The 17663-nt window shown below is 33.7% G+C and overlaps 2 protein-coding genes across 17 annotated transcripts in view; one reads left to right on the top strand and one right to left on the bottom strand.

Annotated features, from left to right (window-relative positions):
• LOC107026453 (histone-lysine N-methyltransferase ASHH1-like) overlaps positions 1-13020 on the bottom strand; it is a 14166-nt gene extending 1146 nt beyond the window's left edge. The window contains exons 1-11 of one of the 10 annotated variants that reach the window (XM_027918568.1): positions 12825-13020; positions 11800-11864; positions 11627-11697; positions 10656-10720; positions 9767-9923; positions 5685-5771; positions 5358-5442; positions 5190-5283; positions 4876-5074; positions 3770-3804; positions 2101-2410 (exon numbers count right to left, since the gene is read on the bottom strand). In XM_027918568.1, the coding sequence (XP_027774369.1) occupies positions 2101-2410; positions 3770-3804; positions 4876-5074; positions 5190-5283; positions 5358-5442; positions 5685-5771; positions 9767-9923; positions 10656-10720; positions 11627-11659 (1065 nt within the window). In that variant the 5' untranslated portion in view covers positions 11660-11697; positions 11800-11864; positions 12825-13020. The other 9 variants (XM_027918570.1, XM_015227419.2, XM_015227422.2 and 6 more) reach the window with 9 other exon arrangements.
• An 803-nt stretch (positions 13021-13823) lies between these two features.
• The window catches only part of LOC107026082 (HEAT repeat-containing protein 6), a 33283-nt gene continuing 29443 nt past the window's right edge, over positions 13824-17663 (top strand). For 2 of the 7 annotated variants that reach the window (XM_027918349.1, XM_027918350.1), the window contains exons 1-5: positions 13824-14223; positions 16456-16613; positions 16959-17208; positions 17293-17360; positions 17531-17600. In XM_027918349.1, coding sequence (XP_027774150.1) covers positions 16489-16613; positions 16959-17208; positions 17293-17360; positions 17531-17600 — 513 coding nt within the window. In that variant the 5' untranslated portion in view covers positions 13824-14223; positions 16456-16488. Of the gene's footprint in view, positions 14224-14335; positions 14449-14626; positions 14715-16455; positions 16614-16958; positions 17209-17292; positions 17361-17530; positions 17601-17663 lie in introns of those variants that run through there. The other 5 variants (XR_001457515.2, XM_015226930.2, XM_027918347.1 and 2 more) reach the window with 4 other exon arrangements.

Here is a 17663-nt window from a genome sequence, read left to right as displayed (position 1 = left end):
GGGGGGGGGGGGGGGGGGGGGGACATGGAAGATGCAGTCATGATGATAACAGCAACTACCAGGAAGTATTCTATCCAACCCATCAACCCCCATCAAGTTTTCTCGTCTCTTTTACTTCTCTCGCAAGTGCTAGAGAGTAGATAATGAGCCAAATCCACCGATAGATGCTAAAAGCATTTCCAACTCCAAGGAATTTTAACACATCACCATTCCGCGTTAGAAAATTCCTACATACTACTACGATGCCATTACTGCTATTAAACATGTGAAAACCTAAGAAGAGTTGCAATGCTCCAACAGAGAAAAGGACTCAGGCTGAGAAAGGTGGGAGGTTTGGCTAAATAGTCAGATTAGCAAATATTATCAGAAATTGTGCAACTTCTTTGCTAGGAAAGGAATCGTATCCACATAAGGAAGGATCAACAAGGAACACCATCCGAATTTTTTTCACAGAGATGAGCATCTACTTACGTTTTCACTATGACAAGCATATACTATTTGAATACAGTAAATATGCTTCCGCACTTCATGAGAATACAAGGAAATAAATTTGTTGTGTAAACGAGAATTCCACCAAGCGAAGGGTATGATATCAGCTCTACTGATAATTGAGAAGCACCAAAAAAATAAAAATCTGCTCAAAACAGTATAATGAGGAAAGTACACGTCATCCTAAAATCAAGGAGTTCGGTTCTGGTCTAGTTAGGTTTTCATGGATGCTACAAATATGGCTATAAACAGCAGCATAAGATATGTGCTCCATGGTGAAGCAAAAAATAAAATAAAATAAAATAGGCTTAAGTCATCTACAGCCACTTAAAGTTGTTCACATATTTCATTTAGGCACCTTATCTTAGACTTGTTTCAATTGAACACCTTTTTTAGTTAAAAAAAATACATATTGAACATATTTTGACAATCAACTAAAAGTAAAGATGGTGTGTCATACACTCGCGGCTGACATGGCATAGTAGCTAATAAAAAAGAGACATCTGGCATTGGACCCAGAAAAACACAATTAAATAAATTAAAAAATAAAATAAATAAAAACTATGTTTTCAGGAAAAAAATAAAAATAAAAAAGAGCAACCTTCCGTTTTCTTCTTCTTCTTCCCAGAACCACCCCACCCAACCCCAACGTTAAATTCCACATTTTTTTACCAAAAGACACAAAATCGAATCACGTTTCGAATAACCATTTTCACTTTGACGTTTTTCCTTTTAATTTGAAATTATATGTGTTTTTTTCGATCAACCCACCTACCCCTCTCCTTGAATCTAATTCAATATTGGAAATGATATTTCTTCCAATCACACTTTTTCTTAATCATTAATTAAGATTTGTTAAAATTGAAAAATAATAATAACAAGCTTTTGCCCAAAAAAAATCTATTCATATCTTTTTTCATCATAATTAATAGGACTTCGTCAAGATATTTGAAACTTAAATCAACATAAGAAAGAAGGAGGAAAAGCAGAAGAAGAACGATAGAGGGTGAGAGAAAGAGAGAGGTGGAGGTGGTGGTGTGTAGTGTAGTGTGCATATGTAAAAAAGATTATGAAAAATGGTGGAAGAATAGTTGCAGCAATATTGGGGAAGAAGATATATGTTTTTTTTTTTTTGTTAATTTTTTTAAAAAATTAAATTAGGTGTAAAAGTTAATGAAAAAAAAAGAAAAAATATTATTTTTAATAACTTAACGCGCTCAAAGAGAGTGAACCACACATTTTTTGCCATGTCAGCATTTTGTGTTTAATGGAAATGATTTTTGAACAAATAAGGTGTTCAATCGGCATACGGATGAGTTAAGGTGTCTAAGTGAATTTTGCGGACAACTTTAAGTGGCTGCACATGACTTAAGTCAATAAAATAATAACCATAACAACATAAAGTGAAAAAAAAGAAGATTGACGTATATTAGTTACTACTCCTTGGAGCGACATACTTGTACATGTATATATTTATCTAAAGAAGAGCTCATCAAAGCTAAATGGGAGTAGAAACATTAGCTTCTTCGCCAACCCATGGAAAATTATGAAAGAAATAGTTGATAAAGTTGCCTACAATCATGACGTCTTACAAAGAAAAGGTGATCATACCTCGTACATGGTAACTTCTTCTCGTGCTTCCTTCGATGCGAACAATTTAGCAAAATCTCCATCATTCACTTGCTTACGGCTGGAAGATTTTACCTTCCGCTTGGGAAGGCGTTGGGCTTTCTTCTTCGGTGTTGAACCAGATCCAATATTAAAACTCTTACATGTGGTATTACTTGGTTCCAACTTGAGTGTAGACCCTTCACTGTCGTTCAATATTTTAGTTTGCTCATTTCCTCCACCAGTTCCAGCGATCATTGGCAAAGAGTCATCCTCTTCCGAGTCATAAAGTGGAACTTCCTCCACTGTATATCTGCAGTAAGAAAGCCAGATTAAGATAAATATCCAAGAATTAGAAGGAAATGAGTAAAAGCTGTAGAATCCAAATTATAATATCTTCGGCAATTTTCTCTGATGGAACTCACTACCTGAAAATTTCTTTCTTATATCTGTTGACAAATAAGAGAACTGCCTCATGTTATACCATTTAGTGATAAAGTCAAGATCAAGTCATCCAACAATGAACCAAAAGCTAACAAGCTTCACCTTTGCTATATTATTTGACCGGTCCCTTGTTACCTAAACATGTAATATTTCAGAAAATAGCATATTCTCTCCTCACCATGTTTCTTATTCTTTAAATGATGGTGGTGTTTGGGTCAACTTACATGAATCTCAACTAATTACACCAAGTACCTGCTACCTCCCACCAACACAGGTACTGAGTAACTCTGTCCAACAAGGTATTGGAAACCTAAACCCAAGACTTCATCAATCTCCCCCAATTCATTGACCACTAGAGTCACACCCTTGTGTGCTCTCTCAATACCATACATTTTTCTTACAAGTAGGAAACGAAAGGCTAGCTACTAGGTGGGGAACATAGAATGACTATAATAAATCATAGAGCAGCGAGGAGTAAGCCCATCCTATAATATCATTTGAGCTTTCCCTTTCCTAAGATTTTGATCAATTAAAAAATCAATTAAGGAAAGGAAAGGTCTCTTAATTTTATCCAGAAATATCATTTTCGGTCTATCTATCGATTGAACCAGAGGCTGGGCTCTTGTTGATAGACATAAGAAGTGGGATTAAGAACAGGGAAAGAGCAGCTCTACTCATACTTTTGCTTATGGAAAGACATTAGACACCTAATAAAACATGCCAGATCTCTTACTAAGCCCTTGTCAGTCACATTTATGTATCTCACTGAGCTTCGAATGGTATCACTAATGTTTCTCGAGATAAATCCAAAACTTCGAAGATCTAGAACAATACGTTGAATGCAAGATTACTTCAAGTCTTCTCAAAATAATCAAGTCTCATTGTGAATTCAGAAGTCCACTTTCTTTTCCGTAATTCACAATAAAACATAGATTTGTTTTTGAGTTAACAATAACAACATAAGGAAGAGCACACATATCAATAACCAAAAAAAACAGAAGAACAAGAAGAAGAGGAAGAATACATGAGGAGAAAAGAACCAATCTAACACAGCTGTAGCCTGTAGACATCTTTATTTAAGGTTTAAAGTTTCATTACTTATAAGAGTCTACAGATCCACATCCTATTTCATGAAGTCATTAACAGATCAAAGCAAATCAAGTTAACAGAGCCAGAACCTTAAGAATTGTACAAACACAAACTTAAAAAAAAACAAGTTGAGCATTACCTGACATCCCCATCTTCCCAGACATGGTTGTACTCCTGAGCAAAGATAGAAAGAGAAAAAAAAAAAAGAATAAGAAATGAGTCTGATAAAACATATTTCGAATTTAGAAGCATCTATTATGATTTAGAGAACAGAAGAAAGCATATGCCAACAAGCAGCAGCTCTTTCCTCCCCTTTCTTTGATATGTTGCCAAAATGAGCACCTTTACCACAATCTTTCTCATAAAATTTCATTTGAATTACTTACTTCTACTATTTACGTTATAGCTGGAACTATAGTTCCTCCTCAGAAAATCTCAAATCAACTGTGAAATCTATGTCCAGTGTGGTAATTTAAAACCCCTTAAGATTGAATATTCAATGTCTCAGGATTAGAATGCAATCCTATCATCCTGAAAGATAGTGACAATTGGTTTACATGCTAATTTGAAACACTTCAACAGTGAGGCTTATCAATATCAACAAGAAATAGAATCTATGATCTCATTGATCAACCAAGCTTTAAATGAGAAAAGCAAAGAAGACATCGACTACATATTCCATTTTTGTGCTCAAGATTCAAACATAATAAGCTATAAGCATTTATCTTTTTCTTTTTATCAGTGCAATAAGCACTATCCTGGATTACTTTCTTTTTAGCCTCAAAAGCAACATTCTATTCATCCTATAAAAATTCAAGGTCACTGTATTGTGGTGTATTTAGGCCCTTGGATGAAGAAGAAGATATATGCAAAGAAGTAACGGAAAATGATGATATATCCAGAGCTTCACATTTGAGAAGCACAAGATCTTAACAAAAAGAAGATGACACTTCCACTGAATCAATAGACAAGAACAAGATATATTCTTTTAAAATGTCATAACTCTGCATCAATTTTAACACCCGGCATTAAAGAACAGACTGATCAGAAAAAAAGACTTTGGTCGGTAAGGATACACCATACTACAACATGTTATTTGCAGATTGTAGTATGTGACTAGCAAATTCAATCTATAGGCATAAGTCATTAAGCATTTTGTTGTCTATATTCTTGGTAAGAAGGAATAAGTGAAATGAGGCTACAAAGGCATTCCAGATATAACAATTCATAAGAAACTTAAGTTACCTGGAATCCTTGAGACTTGGCACCCAGAAATATAGAACAGTTTGCAGCTCCACATAGACACTGAACAGTTGCACCCCCATACCACTCAAAATTATAGTCGTATGCCAGCTCCATTCCAATAGATATTTCCTGCTTTGCAAATATTCCTACCCTTGTTTCCCCTAACACTGTCCATTTCCTTGTTTCACAATTTGGCCAGCTGGGAAATTTAGGAACACAGTATAAGTACTCTCAAGCAACACCAAATAATCATAATAATTTGCCACTTACTGACCAAGATTTGTATCTTTGACAATTGGCGTTTCAGCACTTACCATGAATGATTTATGAATCTTGCAAAACTTCCCTTCCGGGTGGCATCAATGAAATGATTAGCGTCCAGAGAAATTATGTACGCATCCTTGAGCCCTGCACAAATCATACAAAATTATAGTATTGATCTGTAGATGCATTGACAACTATATGTAAAGTTGATAATTTACCATGAGCTTCATAAGCCTGAGACCTTTTCTTTGCTTCTTCAGATGATATCACTTCTCCACAGTATTCAATGATGAACTGTCCAGCCTAATAATGTAAAGAGAACAATTGGTTGATTGCAGCTGATTAAGAATAAGCCTTAGTACAGTTACTGCACAAAGACCCCTGTATGTTCCACATAAAGCTCATGATTGAGAGGCTTAGTTTTGGAATTTTTTCTTCACGTGACTGTCAAAACATGAAAAATCTTTTCGTATATGCCAAAATGGAGTTATACAAATTAATGGTCACCTAAAAATAAAATAGCGGGGTTGCTTCAGCAGAATTACCTTTATATTCTCATCAGCTAAAAGACCCCAACCACGCCCTTCAGTCCTGAACAACTTAGTTTTTGCATATTCACATTTCTGGAATCTCTGTGGACAGCAAGCAAAACACTTCAAAATAATGTACCTACAATTATCTGAGTGACACTCACTGTCACTTTCAAAAACGGCACTTAGTAATCTCCATTAGTTATTGAAGCAATCAACTACATATAAGGAACTACAAATCTTCCTCGCAGTAGATGAAAGGATAAATTTAAGTGAAGAAAATTCTCAATAGGGAAAAACTAAACAACAAACAGCAATTATTTTTAATTTTATTTTTTGTTTATAAAAGAATAACTAGGAGCGATTATGCCATACATCAAGTGCTCAGAACAAAGCAAGTCCAAACAAACAGAGATCCCAGTTTCTCAGTGTATCTGATAGATAAACCACTATTCTGAAGCAGCTTTTAATCATAACCCGATGAAATAAACTGATGTATAAATATAGAGATCAATAGTTGCATTTTATCACAATAGATCACTCAAACCCAAATATCATACCTTTCCAGAAAACATTATTACAATCAAATCTTTGGAACAAATGAGTCACCATTCACTGTTACAGATAGACATAACCTCTCTAGGGTATTATATATGCAAGGATGACACACTTTAATGCATGAGCATAGCACGATTTTTTTTTTGGAAACTGGTAAGGATTGAAAATTTTATATAGCTCAGCTTCCTCATATCACATAAATCTCTAGAAAGAGCAACATATGGTACTTTTAATAGTCAACAGATGTTCTTAATCTACACAACATACAATGGAGCTCCTTTATAGGAGTATAGTCTACACAAAATAAAGAATATTTCCTAGTCACAAGGATGCCTAATAGTACAACCATTAAAAATTCCTTTTTTTTAAACAACTGTGGTGTTCAACCCAGCTTGTGTACACCCCGACTAATTCTATGAGGTACCTTTTATCACCTACTAGGAACAGTACCAGGTAATTTAGCCCACCAAGGCTTGATCACATGGAAGAAGTCACCAAGTAGTTTTGCTGCTGATTTTTGAGCTAAGCCCTCATGCTTCTCAACCCACTTCATTAACCACTATACTACACCTCGACGTTCCATTAAGAATATTTCATATAAAAATTTGTATAATAAATCCTATACACATACAACAAATCTAGATGCATCCTAACTACCACAATCAAGTTAAAGGTCATATGTTCCACTCTTACCATTTACCTGATCTCTAGAATCTTTAGCTAACATTTTGATTCGACAGATTTGCTAGCGTGAAATAACTAAAAAGGTTAGTTAACATGAAATATTGACTTGACATGTTAAACGATGTGACATTTGTATAGGCCATGTTAGACGTGCAACACGGCAGATGTGCATGCTGTAGTACCCATGTTAGACTATGTCACCTCATTACAAACATTGTAAGGTTCTGAGATTTTTCTACCTTGTAATTATCGACTCCAGCGCTCTCTTTATGCTGGACAGTGTCTAATAAAATTATTCACTTGTAAAAAAATGGATTGCTTTTGCCTACATACAAACTCACCCAGATTTTCATTTTCATTAGTCTCTGGGCACGCGCTATGCGCGTGTACCCCACATCTATTATACAGTTTGTTTATTATTTTAGGGCTTTAAACCTTAATATAAGATCAACTTAGACATTGTGATTTCAAATGACCAATTGTGACAACTTAAACATCAGGGCTACTAATGTGCCAATGTTAACAATCTTCAATAAAATCGATTCATAAATAAGAAAATATAGTGTTAAAACTTTGGAATGTAAAGAAAGAGTAAACAACAGTTGCGGGTGGATCATTCTACATTCGATTACTTAGTAAAAAAATATACAGTAGAAAGCTTGTTTGACTTAAATGTTAAACTATATTGTCCACATCCAATCCAAAACCAAGTAGACAACCGAAATTTTTGAGTTTTTTATTCAAGAATTCCCATTTTGGAAGGAGATAGAGACATCCAATTAAAAAGCTTTCAACATGAAATAGCTATTAAACAACTTCCATTATGTGTTATAGCTCGAACCTCGAAGAAAGGAGAGAACTATAGAAGTCTTATACTTCTGTGTGTAATGAAGTTGTTCTCCTTTTATTTTCCACCTGCACTCAACTTTTCTTTTGCTTTCTTCCTCCTTTTCATCTCAACTTGGAGTTTGATAAAAGGTAAGTTCCTAGTTTATAGCAGTTAAATAATAACTTCTCCAATGTCATTTGGAACTATTAATATGAATTTGGTGTGATGCTAATTAAGAAACCCATTGAACGTGATCTTTCAAATTATCTGCCTTTTGAGAGAAATAACAACTGACATTCTACATCATCCCTAACCTCCTCCCTTAATTGTTCCCCATTAGTAAGTATAGGTTTGGTAGATGAATGGGCTTGTAAGCTGATGGAATTAAAAGTAATCATTCATGGAATATAAAACAACAAACAATTAAGGTTGCTTAGACAAGATAATTAAACCGAAAAATTGATGGAATACAAGTTATTACTTAATTATTTAATGGAGGTAATTTTATCGTTAGGAGAGGATAAATTGGTCCTTCAATATTTAAAGAGTATTTATGTAATCTAACTTTTAACTTAGAATGTTCCCACTTTTAGTATAGTATGATGTGATGATGATTACAATGGATCCAAATATAAAAGTAGAGAGGTCTATGACATGGAGTGGACATACGGTCCGAACTTGAAATATTAAGGACTTAAGACTTCCTAACACCAAGAAGAAATGAAATAAGAAAAAGATCCGAGAACAATCACTTGTAAGAACAAACATGTGAAGTTATGGATCAAAGAATATGAGGGCTGCTCCTAGCCCACACAAAACGAAATCACTAGTAGGCCATGAGCACAAACATTGTTGAATAAACCTGTACTTTTAAATGGTATTACAGTACAGAATCGGCCCAAAGTGAGCAAGGCTGATCCCAGGAAAGGTGAAAGAAGAGAAGCAATAAAGGGGCACTCATACAACAACAGATGCAGGAAAACAGTTTGCCTTAGGCCTCCAATCTGATGATTCATCTCAAGAGGGTGCATGAGGGGAAAAAAAACATGATGGAGGATACAAAGATAAAGGTTACTTGATAGCAGACTTGTCAAAAAAAAATTATTTAGAGAAAAAGATTAGCTTCTTCTAGTCATCTAGAAATTCCATATGCCAAATTAATATGAAGCTCTTGCTGTCTTAGTGGTTGATAGGGAGGAAGTGCTTAAAATAATAGTCAAAGTTCTACTTAGGTATGAAAAGTCCCATGAGGCGCAATAGAAAAGGGCAGCATTAGGAGACTGCTAAAGAAGAAATTATAGAAGTAAAGCATGGAAAGTTGACAAGATAAGAAACTGGATAAAGCTCCATCACATGATATATACGAGGAGCATCAAGTGGAAGACTGCACAATAAGATGGTTTAAACCTAGTTTTAGAAATGGGTTATGGTAAGAATGGTCATAGAAATGTATTTTGACAGGTTCTTGGTTGAATAGTTTCAGGACTGCATAAAAACTTCTCACTATTTGCATCTTTTTTCTGTTCTTTTATTCCTTTATCATTATCTTTTAGGATACTTTTTAGTTCTTTTTTTATATAAGCATCAACCAGAAAAGATAAACTACTGGAGTTGGGACTCTATCCTAGGTCGCCGATCGAAGGAAAGAACTTGAGTGCTCCTATATAACCAGTTCGCCTTTTGGCTTCTATAGTTCCAAAGAAGTGTTTTTGTGAAATTTATATACCCATCCAAATAAATGTGTAAATATCATTCAACAGAGCTAATGAAATCATATTAACAACAATGAAGAGCTATAAATTAACACTAGGAAAGGTAATGCATAACATGACCTTTTTGAGCTTATCATGAAGGTTCTAAAATACAACTACTTTCACTCTCTTTCTCAACCTGTAATTGTAACACAAATTTGAGGCACTACCCGTAAAATCTGTTGTAAGTTGGAAATCGATAAGATCTCTGTAAAAGTAAACTAATATGAGAAACATCATAGAAATGTTCAACTCATTAAACAAATCATATTTACCTGATTTCTGCAAGTTGCACCACACTGACAGTACCCCGGGGTACATTCAGTGTTGGTTATTACGTTCAAGCATCTTTCTACACAGGCACTTTCAGGAACACTTGCATCATATTTGCATTCACAGATAGCAATATCATCCTCTTTCAGTTTCTTATGCCTGTAAGATATTAGAGCATTCCGATTAAAATTGACTAACTATAGACAAGATGAGTGATAATTGAAAACCATTCAACTCCAAATCAAGGTCAACTAACCTAGGTATATGCTTTTAGGGCACAAGTTTTTTTTTTTGCGTAATTTTTTGGGATTCAAGTTAAGACATCAGAAGCTTCAATCTTGAAAGCCAAAAAGCTATAAATAACATAATTAAGAAGTAGGACACAAAATATGCAAGGAATGAAACAAAAACTTATTTCTCTATCACAGAAAGAAACTACTTTTCTGTTTCTCATCTTTATAGAACAAGAAAAAAGATGAAACATAAGCATTAGAAAACATTAGTTTCAACTCAAAGAAAATTCTTCCTTTTAAGCTTGGCACAACACGGAACAAGGTACAATAGTTTATCAAAGTTTAATCTATTTCTTTTAATCAATGGTTTATGAAAATTTGTGTCTTAGAAGTGAGAATAATAGCAATAACCAATCTCTTTCGTATAGTTATAGTATCCAGATTTTAGATACCCGAACCAACTTTTTGGACCATGACTAAAATCAATACGCCATGCAAGTGGTACTCACAATTGCGAACAATGTCACAATAATTCAAAAGACTAAGCAACAAATGTATGAAATGAGCTTCAAAATTTAAAGATTATTAAAAAAAAGAGAGTACGTTAACTAGCAGGGAGATGATCATTTTAAGTAGCAAAGAAAGGATTTAAGCTCACTTTCGCCCTAAAAACTCATTTTGAGTAATATAAATGAATGGTGTTACTCCTTCTGGCAGTTGAACCTGCAAAAAAGAAGAAGGAAATAATTCACCTCATTACTTGATGTAAATAGAAATATAGAATGGCATATTGCAATGAAAAATCACTAATATATAAGCAAAGGGGATGCATTTATTATACAAGCTCCATAAACATTTTAATACAGTATTATCCTAGCAAATATAATGGGTAAGCTGTTGTTGTATCCTAGCAAATATAATGGGTAAGTTGTGGTTGTTCAAATCAAATATCATATATATGTATATATTGTGAAACCTTGACTTTAAGACTTACTTTTGTTACTTCTTTACTTTATTTTCTGTTTTTCGATGAATATTCAGTTTGGATTAGGGTTGGCTTACCTATTGGTGGGTTAGATGTCATCACGACTTGGTCTTTTGGGTCATGATGAGTTCCAAAGTGAATATTGTCTTGTGTCAAGTTGCATGTTCTTTCAGGCTTCACATGATGTAAACAAAGTACGACCATTGTGTCTTTCTTTCTAATTCTAAGATCTCCTTTAGTGATCTTCCTTTATTTCTCCCTTTCCCTTACTCTAATTGTCGCTTGAGCAGGTACTTTAGAAATACAAATCACACAGTAGGGCTTGTTTGGCCATGAAAATTACGAGTATTTGAAATAAGTAATTTTTGTTTCAAAGTGAAAAATGATGTTTTTGTTTGTCCAGAAATACAAATTGGAGTTGTTTTTTAAATGTAGTGAGTGATTTAGAGTGAAAATAATTTTTTGGTGTTCCTCAAATTCCGAAATTTTACAAATTTTTATTCCAAACATGATTTCCAAATTGAACTCTGGAAAAAGTAAAAATACTCATGGCCAAACACCAACTAAGTCCATGCAACATCACACTTATAAATTTACAACATGATTGAGAAATAGTGAATAACAGAACATGAACTAAGGCATACCACATTGCATTTGTCTTCGTCTGAATGCAACATCTATGCAACCTATGTCAGAAATCTGGAAACTCAAAAAACTCAACATAGTAGAAGGTTTTCATCAGTTTCATATCCAAGCACAAGATCACACACAACCCAAAAACAAAAAAAAATATTACATAAGAATAAATTAATATTACAGAAGTTGTGTTTCCTTCTACCAAGAATTCGGAACCGCAAAAGAGCTTACAACAACAACATAACCCTGCACCCACAAAAGAGCTTGAAAAACAAAATAATTCAAAGGCGAAATTTCTCAAAATCAAAATTACCAATGCCCAACAACAACAACATACCCCGTGTAGGGACTACACAGTGGGGTCTGCTGAAGAATTACCAATGCCCGCAAACATTAATATTTTAGATAAGATAAATATTAACCCTATAACATTTTTTTCTTAAAAAAACTTTGAGTGGAATTCCTCCAACACCCGTAAAATTTTTTAAAAAATTTGATAAAATCATAACTGGCCATTCAACCAAAGAGATATACACACAAAAATCTCGAGAGAGAAAAAAACAGGTAGAACAATCTATGCTATAAAAATGGGTTATTTCAATGTGCATTCCCATAGAATGAAGGAAAAAAAAACTAGTCCCAAGTACTATACACAAAGGTATCAAATGAGAGCTCCACATATTTATTGTTCAAAAAAAATGGGGAGCAAATTCCAAGGTGCGCAATGAACCCATCAACAAGATAAAAATTCAGGTAGTCAACAAATTAAGCCACTAGGAGTGCTCCAAATAAATGTTTAAGGTTTGGGAGAAAAAAACAACCTAAACCCATAAAAAAGAAAAATTCTCAAAAGCAATTCCATTCACGGTTGCTCAGATAGTAAGCACCCTCACCCAACCTTGAGTTTATGGGTTCGAACACCAATGGAGCAAAAAGGGCGAGAGCTCCGATGAGGGTAATAACAACAACAACAAAAAAAAAATCCCTTTTTGAGTGAATTTCTTCCAACACCAGTAAATGTTTTACAAATTTCCATAACAATTCAACCAAAAAATAAGAACACAAAAATCATGAAAAAAAATCTATACAGAAAATGGTTAAATTCAATGTGGGTAAACTTAAAAAACTAGTTCTAACTACTCTACACTGAGTTCACATTTATGATTATCAAGGTATGAAGAAAAAAAAAAGCAAAATTGAACTTACCTTTGCACAAAAGGATAGGAATTAGGGTTTTACAAAAGCTTAAAAATCATTTTTTGTGTTTCTTATATACATACATATACACAAAAAGTATCATGTGTTTTGTTGTGAAGAAATAAAAACACTGTCTCAATTCTGAAAACCCCAGATTTTCAGACGGTTAGCAAAATCATGGGTTTTCGAAATTTTGAAGATGGTTGGTACGATGTCGTTTCGGTTTGAAGTTATTTATATTGTTTATTTTAAAAATTAGATAATTTATGCGATTGATTTAATATAATTAATAAATGAATGAAAATAGATGTAGAAAAAATAAATTTAAATTAAAAGTATCTAATTTATACATTTTGTTATGAAGTGTGTAATTGAAATAAGGTAAGATAATTAATATTTTGAAACTTATATGTATGGATTTAGGACTTTGCATGTATAATATTGAAATTCAAAAGCTTAATTTCTTTTTTATAATTATTTTTTTATCTATTTAAATTACAATATTCAATCATTAATAACTTATAACCTTGTGATTAAACTAAGATACATAATACTGATCTTAAATAAATTTTAAAAAGTTATTAGTTTAATTTGGTAAAGAAAATAATAAATAGTTAAAATTAAAATATAAATTACAAGAGAAAGTGTTAGTTTAAATGTATTATTATTATTTTTATTTTTATTAAGAGAATAGTATTAAAAATATTTTTAAATTTGAAGCACAAATTATTAATTTCGTTAATGAACTATGAACAACTTAAATATACACCTTTTTACTTAACCGATTAAATTTAGATATATTCACAAGTCTCAAACTTTTATAAAAGTATATGAAATTCTTAATAAAAAGTCGATTAAAATTTTTGAAAACATTTAAAATTTTAAGAATAAAAATAACATTTCAAGTCGAATTTAATCGATTCAATACTTCTTTGGTTCTGGTATTATGATATGAATATTATTATTATTATTATTATTAATAATAATAATAATAATAATAATAATAATAAATTAAATCAATGAAGTTGAATCTGTCCTCCTCTTGAGCGCCACCAGACGCTGCCACTTCAGTTTCACGTCTCTCTGAAGACCACCGCAACTCCGCCATAGCCAAGAGTGGAGTTGTACAGAATCTCCGTTTTCTCCTTTCTCTAATTCTCTCTTTAACTACCAGATCCAGGTAACGAACGAAGGGCACTGCGAGGGTTGGGTTGCTCTTTTGATGTTTATTTAATAGTTGCTGGAATAAGTCAATTATAATTCTGACGTAAATTGGAGCAACTTCACCGGCCAGTTAGGGTGATTATCACTTAGCTGAAGAAGAAGTAGTGCCGAACGAATTTGAATTCTGGTCGGATTGTTTCGAACTTGGCTACAATGAGTTTGGGCTTGTTGGGGACTTTATAAGGTTCGAATTCTTCTATCCAAAATGTCCCCTTTTCTTTCCTTCAACATTTTTCTAGGTAACCATGCTAGTCTATTTATCGTCAATATTTTGTCAAAAATGTATCATTTTTCAGTATCCAACTATCAAGTGTTCGATTAAGATATCACCCAATTTGTACTAAAATACATATGGATGCTGAGTTGGCCAAAATATTGTTCCCAATGGACAATAGGGTTCATCATCGAGGTGTGTTTTACTACAAATGAGTGATAGTTGATGTATGAAACTTATGAAAAGGCGATATTTTGAATGTATTTTAATACACAGGAGTTATAGTTGAGCTATGATACTTACAAAAATATGATAATTTAGAGAAATCATGTAGGCGATTCCACTAATATGAGATCAAGTTGATTGATTGAAGGTTGTATATTACTCCCTCAATTTCAAGTGACAAGGCACTCTTGGTTGACGCAACAACATAATCTTACGAGTGGGATCTGGGAATGGTGGTGTGTACGCAAATCTTAACCTTCCTTGACATATTTTAGTACTAATATTATTATTGTAAACAAAAACTACCAGTCTTAGGTATTTGAATTCATTTAACTATTAAACTGAAAAGGCTTATATTATTTTTCTGTCAAATTGGCTTCCAATTATTGTCATAATATTTTCTTTTGCTGCTACATTTATAGTGTATGTGCCGAATATAACTATTAAATTCAACACCTAATTAAATCATCCCCAAAGTTTGGGTAGAGGGAAAACTTAAGAGGCAATTGGATCTTCATTTTCAAACAATGACATGTTAAAATCTATGTTGCTTAGACTCTTCAAAAATGTCAAAAGGTGTGTGCCGGATTCGCCAAAAGTAGTGTATTTTTGGAGAATCTGAAACGGGTGCGGCATCAATAGTGAAGAGTCCGCAACTAAGCTTAAAATGAGTATGCTTGGGGTATACATGATTTATATCTTAATAGATTTTTTTTTTGATGAAGTGGTTCGCTTGTTTTCTAGATTATGAGATAATCCGTTTGTTTTGGAAGTATGACAAGTTTTAATGTGATGCGTGTATTGGATAGATAGTCAGAATTAATGTATGTTATTCTAAAAATGGGTGTTTGTGGGATCTGTAATTGAGGAATGAGCTACTCTGTGCAGCTCAACTGCCATATCTTGTGAATTTGTAATAAAAAGCTTGAGAAATGGAGAGAAGAAGAGGTGGTATGAAGAACAGAAAATCTTCTTGATTAAGTAGGAAAAGTAAGATTAATGTATAAGGTCAATGATTTTCTTACTGAATTTGTCAATTACGTCAGAGAAGACATTGTGGGAGAAGTAGAGCGGTACCTGTGGTGGTAGGAGGTAGCAAGTATTCAGTGGAATATTCGAGGTGTACGCAAGTTGGACTGGATATCGGCATTAGCAGGAAAAGAAAGTGATGCTTGAAAAGACTGTCTTTCTGCCACCGAAAAAACCCAGTCTACATGACACACTTTCTAGAAGCGAGTTCAAGTTCCATATATGAAGATCCATGAAGGGCCTGCTAGTCCTATCTGAAGTTGGAGCCTTATAATTCTTTTTTTCCTGATAAGTGAAGCCCGATAAGTTTTTAACAAAGGGAGATGATTAATGGTTTGGGAAACTAGTTGTCACCAGATATGCCTGGTAAATGTTGCCACAGATAATGTGTCAGGAGCATTGCTAGAACTAATGGTAGCTGATTTTCCATACTGCCAGTTCAGCAGAGCCAATCACTCATCAAGAAATAATGTCATGTTAGGCCTTTACATTGACAACATGTCTGTCATATTGAGTCTTCATGAACTAGGGTAAGGGCATTGCACTAAAAGTCTTACAAAGGCATTTAGTTTTGTCAAATTAATAAAGCTAAAAAGGAAAACTATAGATACTCCAAGACCAAAAGGGTTTAGTTAAAATATTGGGAGTTGATTTAGGACATGGACCTAACAAATGGAAAGGGCTGCAGGGCTCCTGTCTCACCATTAAGGTTCTTGAAAAAATGAATATCCAAAAGATTCTTCCCATATGAAGAACAAAATTGATGCTTGATTAACTCGAGAAAGCTCATGATAACGTGGATAATGTTATCAAGAGATAAATATCTTTATTATCATGAGTCCCACTTTTTGAGAATTCTCTCTTTATTTTCTTCTCATTTTATCATAAAAAGAGAAGTTCCTTTGAAATGTGACTCTATATTGACTATTTTGTTTTGCTGTTTTGCAGATATACTATGCCAATAATCCTGATTTTTGAAAAATGAGTTCTAGTTCTTGGCCTGTTTTATTTGACTCCTTGAGGAGCATAGTTGAAACTCTTGAGAAAGCTAATACTGCTGATGTTTCTGTGGCTAGAGCCATAAAACAATGTTCTGAGACTTCAAGGTCTGTTCACTGTCCTTTTTCTGGTGTCCATTCTCTATCCTTCTTTCCATCTTCTCTTTCATCCCTTAATCTGTACTTTTAAAATGACATCATCAGTCTCGTCACTTATTAAATTTGGAATAGAGGCATCACTTGCTTAGTCTTACTTATTTGGTTTCTGCTTGAATTCTTTATTGTGCCTTTGTCTGTTACTTTCTTTTTGCTGTGCCTTACTTCCTAGTTTATTTTAAGGTTTTTAGTCATTCACTTATTCATTATAACAAATCCTGTTATTTTGAGTACACCACATTTGAGCTTTTGATTGTTGATGTTTCTGTTTCTCGTATTGCCATATACTATTTTCAGATGTCTTTTGGCTGCAACAGAGAGAACAGGTTTGTTAGCTGAACACATACAACTGCTAAATTTCCTGCTCAGAATTGTTTCCAGTCTTCAACCAGAGGCAAGTAATTTGTCAAATTCAAGAGGCAAGAAAAACATATCTGGTTACAACAGTTTATGGGAAGTTGAAATAGTAGCTTTTACTATGATTGGCGAACTATATTCGAGATATGGATCTTCTTTACCCGTTGACACTTGGCAATCAACAATTGAGGTGGGTATTCTACTTTAGACAGCTTCCTGTGCCTCCTAAAATTCACGTATAGGTTTTTATTTGGGAGTTTATGTTGTGAATTAGATCCTTAGAAACATTTTGGAAACGGTGGCATCTAAGGGGCTTGTTAAGGAAGACGGAGCCACTGCCCGGTATGTTCTTATCCTGTTGCTCTTTACTTTTCTTTCTTTCAGAGGGACCAGGGTGCAGGGCTGTATTGTTCGTTTCTTGCTTAGTATTTGCTTATGTGTATATATAATTAATAAATTATATAATGTCTTGATCTTCTTATCGATAACATAGTGGAAGATCTTTTCTCCAGGTTTTATACCTCACTTCTACATTGTCTGCACTTGGTTCTTACAGATTCCAAGGGACCGTTGTCTGGCCATGTAAGGACTGCACTCTGTTATTTGATGTCAAAAACATTCTTGCTTTCTTACCCCCCCCCCCCC

This window comes from Solanum pennellii, chromosome 7 (genome assembly GCF_001406875.1).
Source record: "Solanum pennellii chromosome 7, SPENNV200".
Classification (NCBI taxonomy): domain Eukaryota; kingdom Viridiplantae; phylum Streptophyta; class Magnoliopsida; order Solanales; family Solanaceae; genus Solanum; species Solanum pennellii.
The sequence above is the reverse complement of the archived record's forward strand: the minus strand, read 5'-3'. Positions and strand labels throughout refer to the sequence as shown.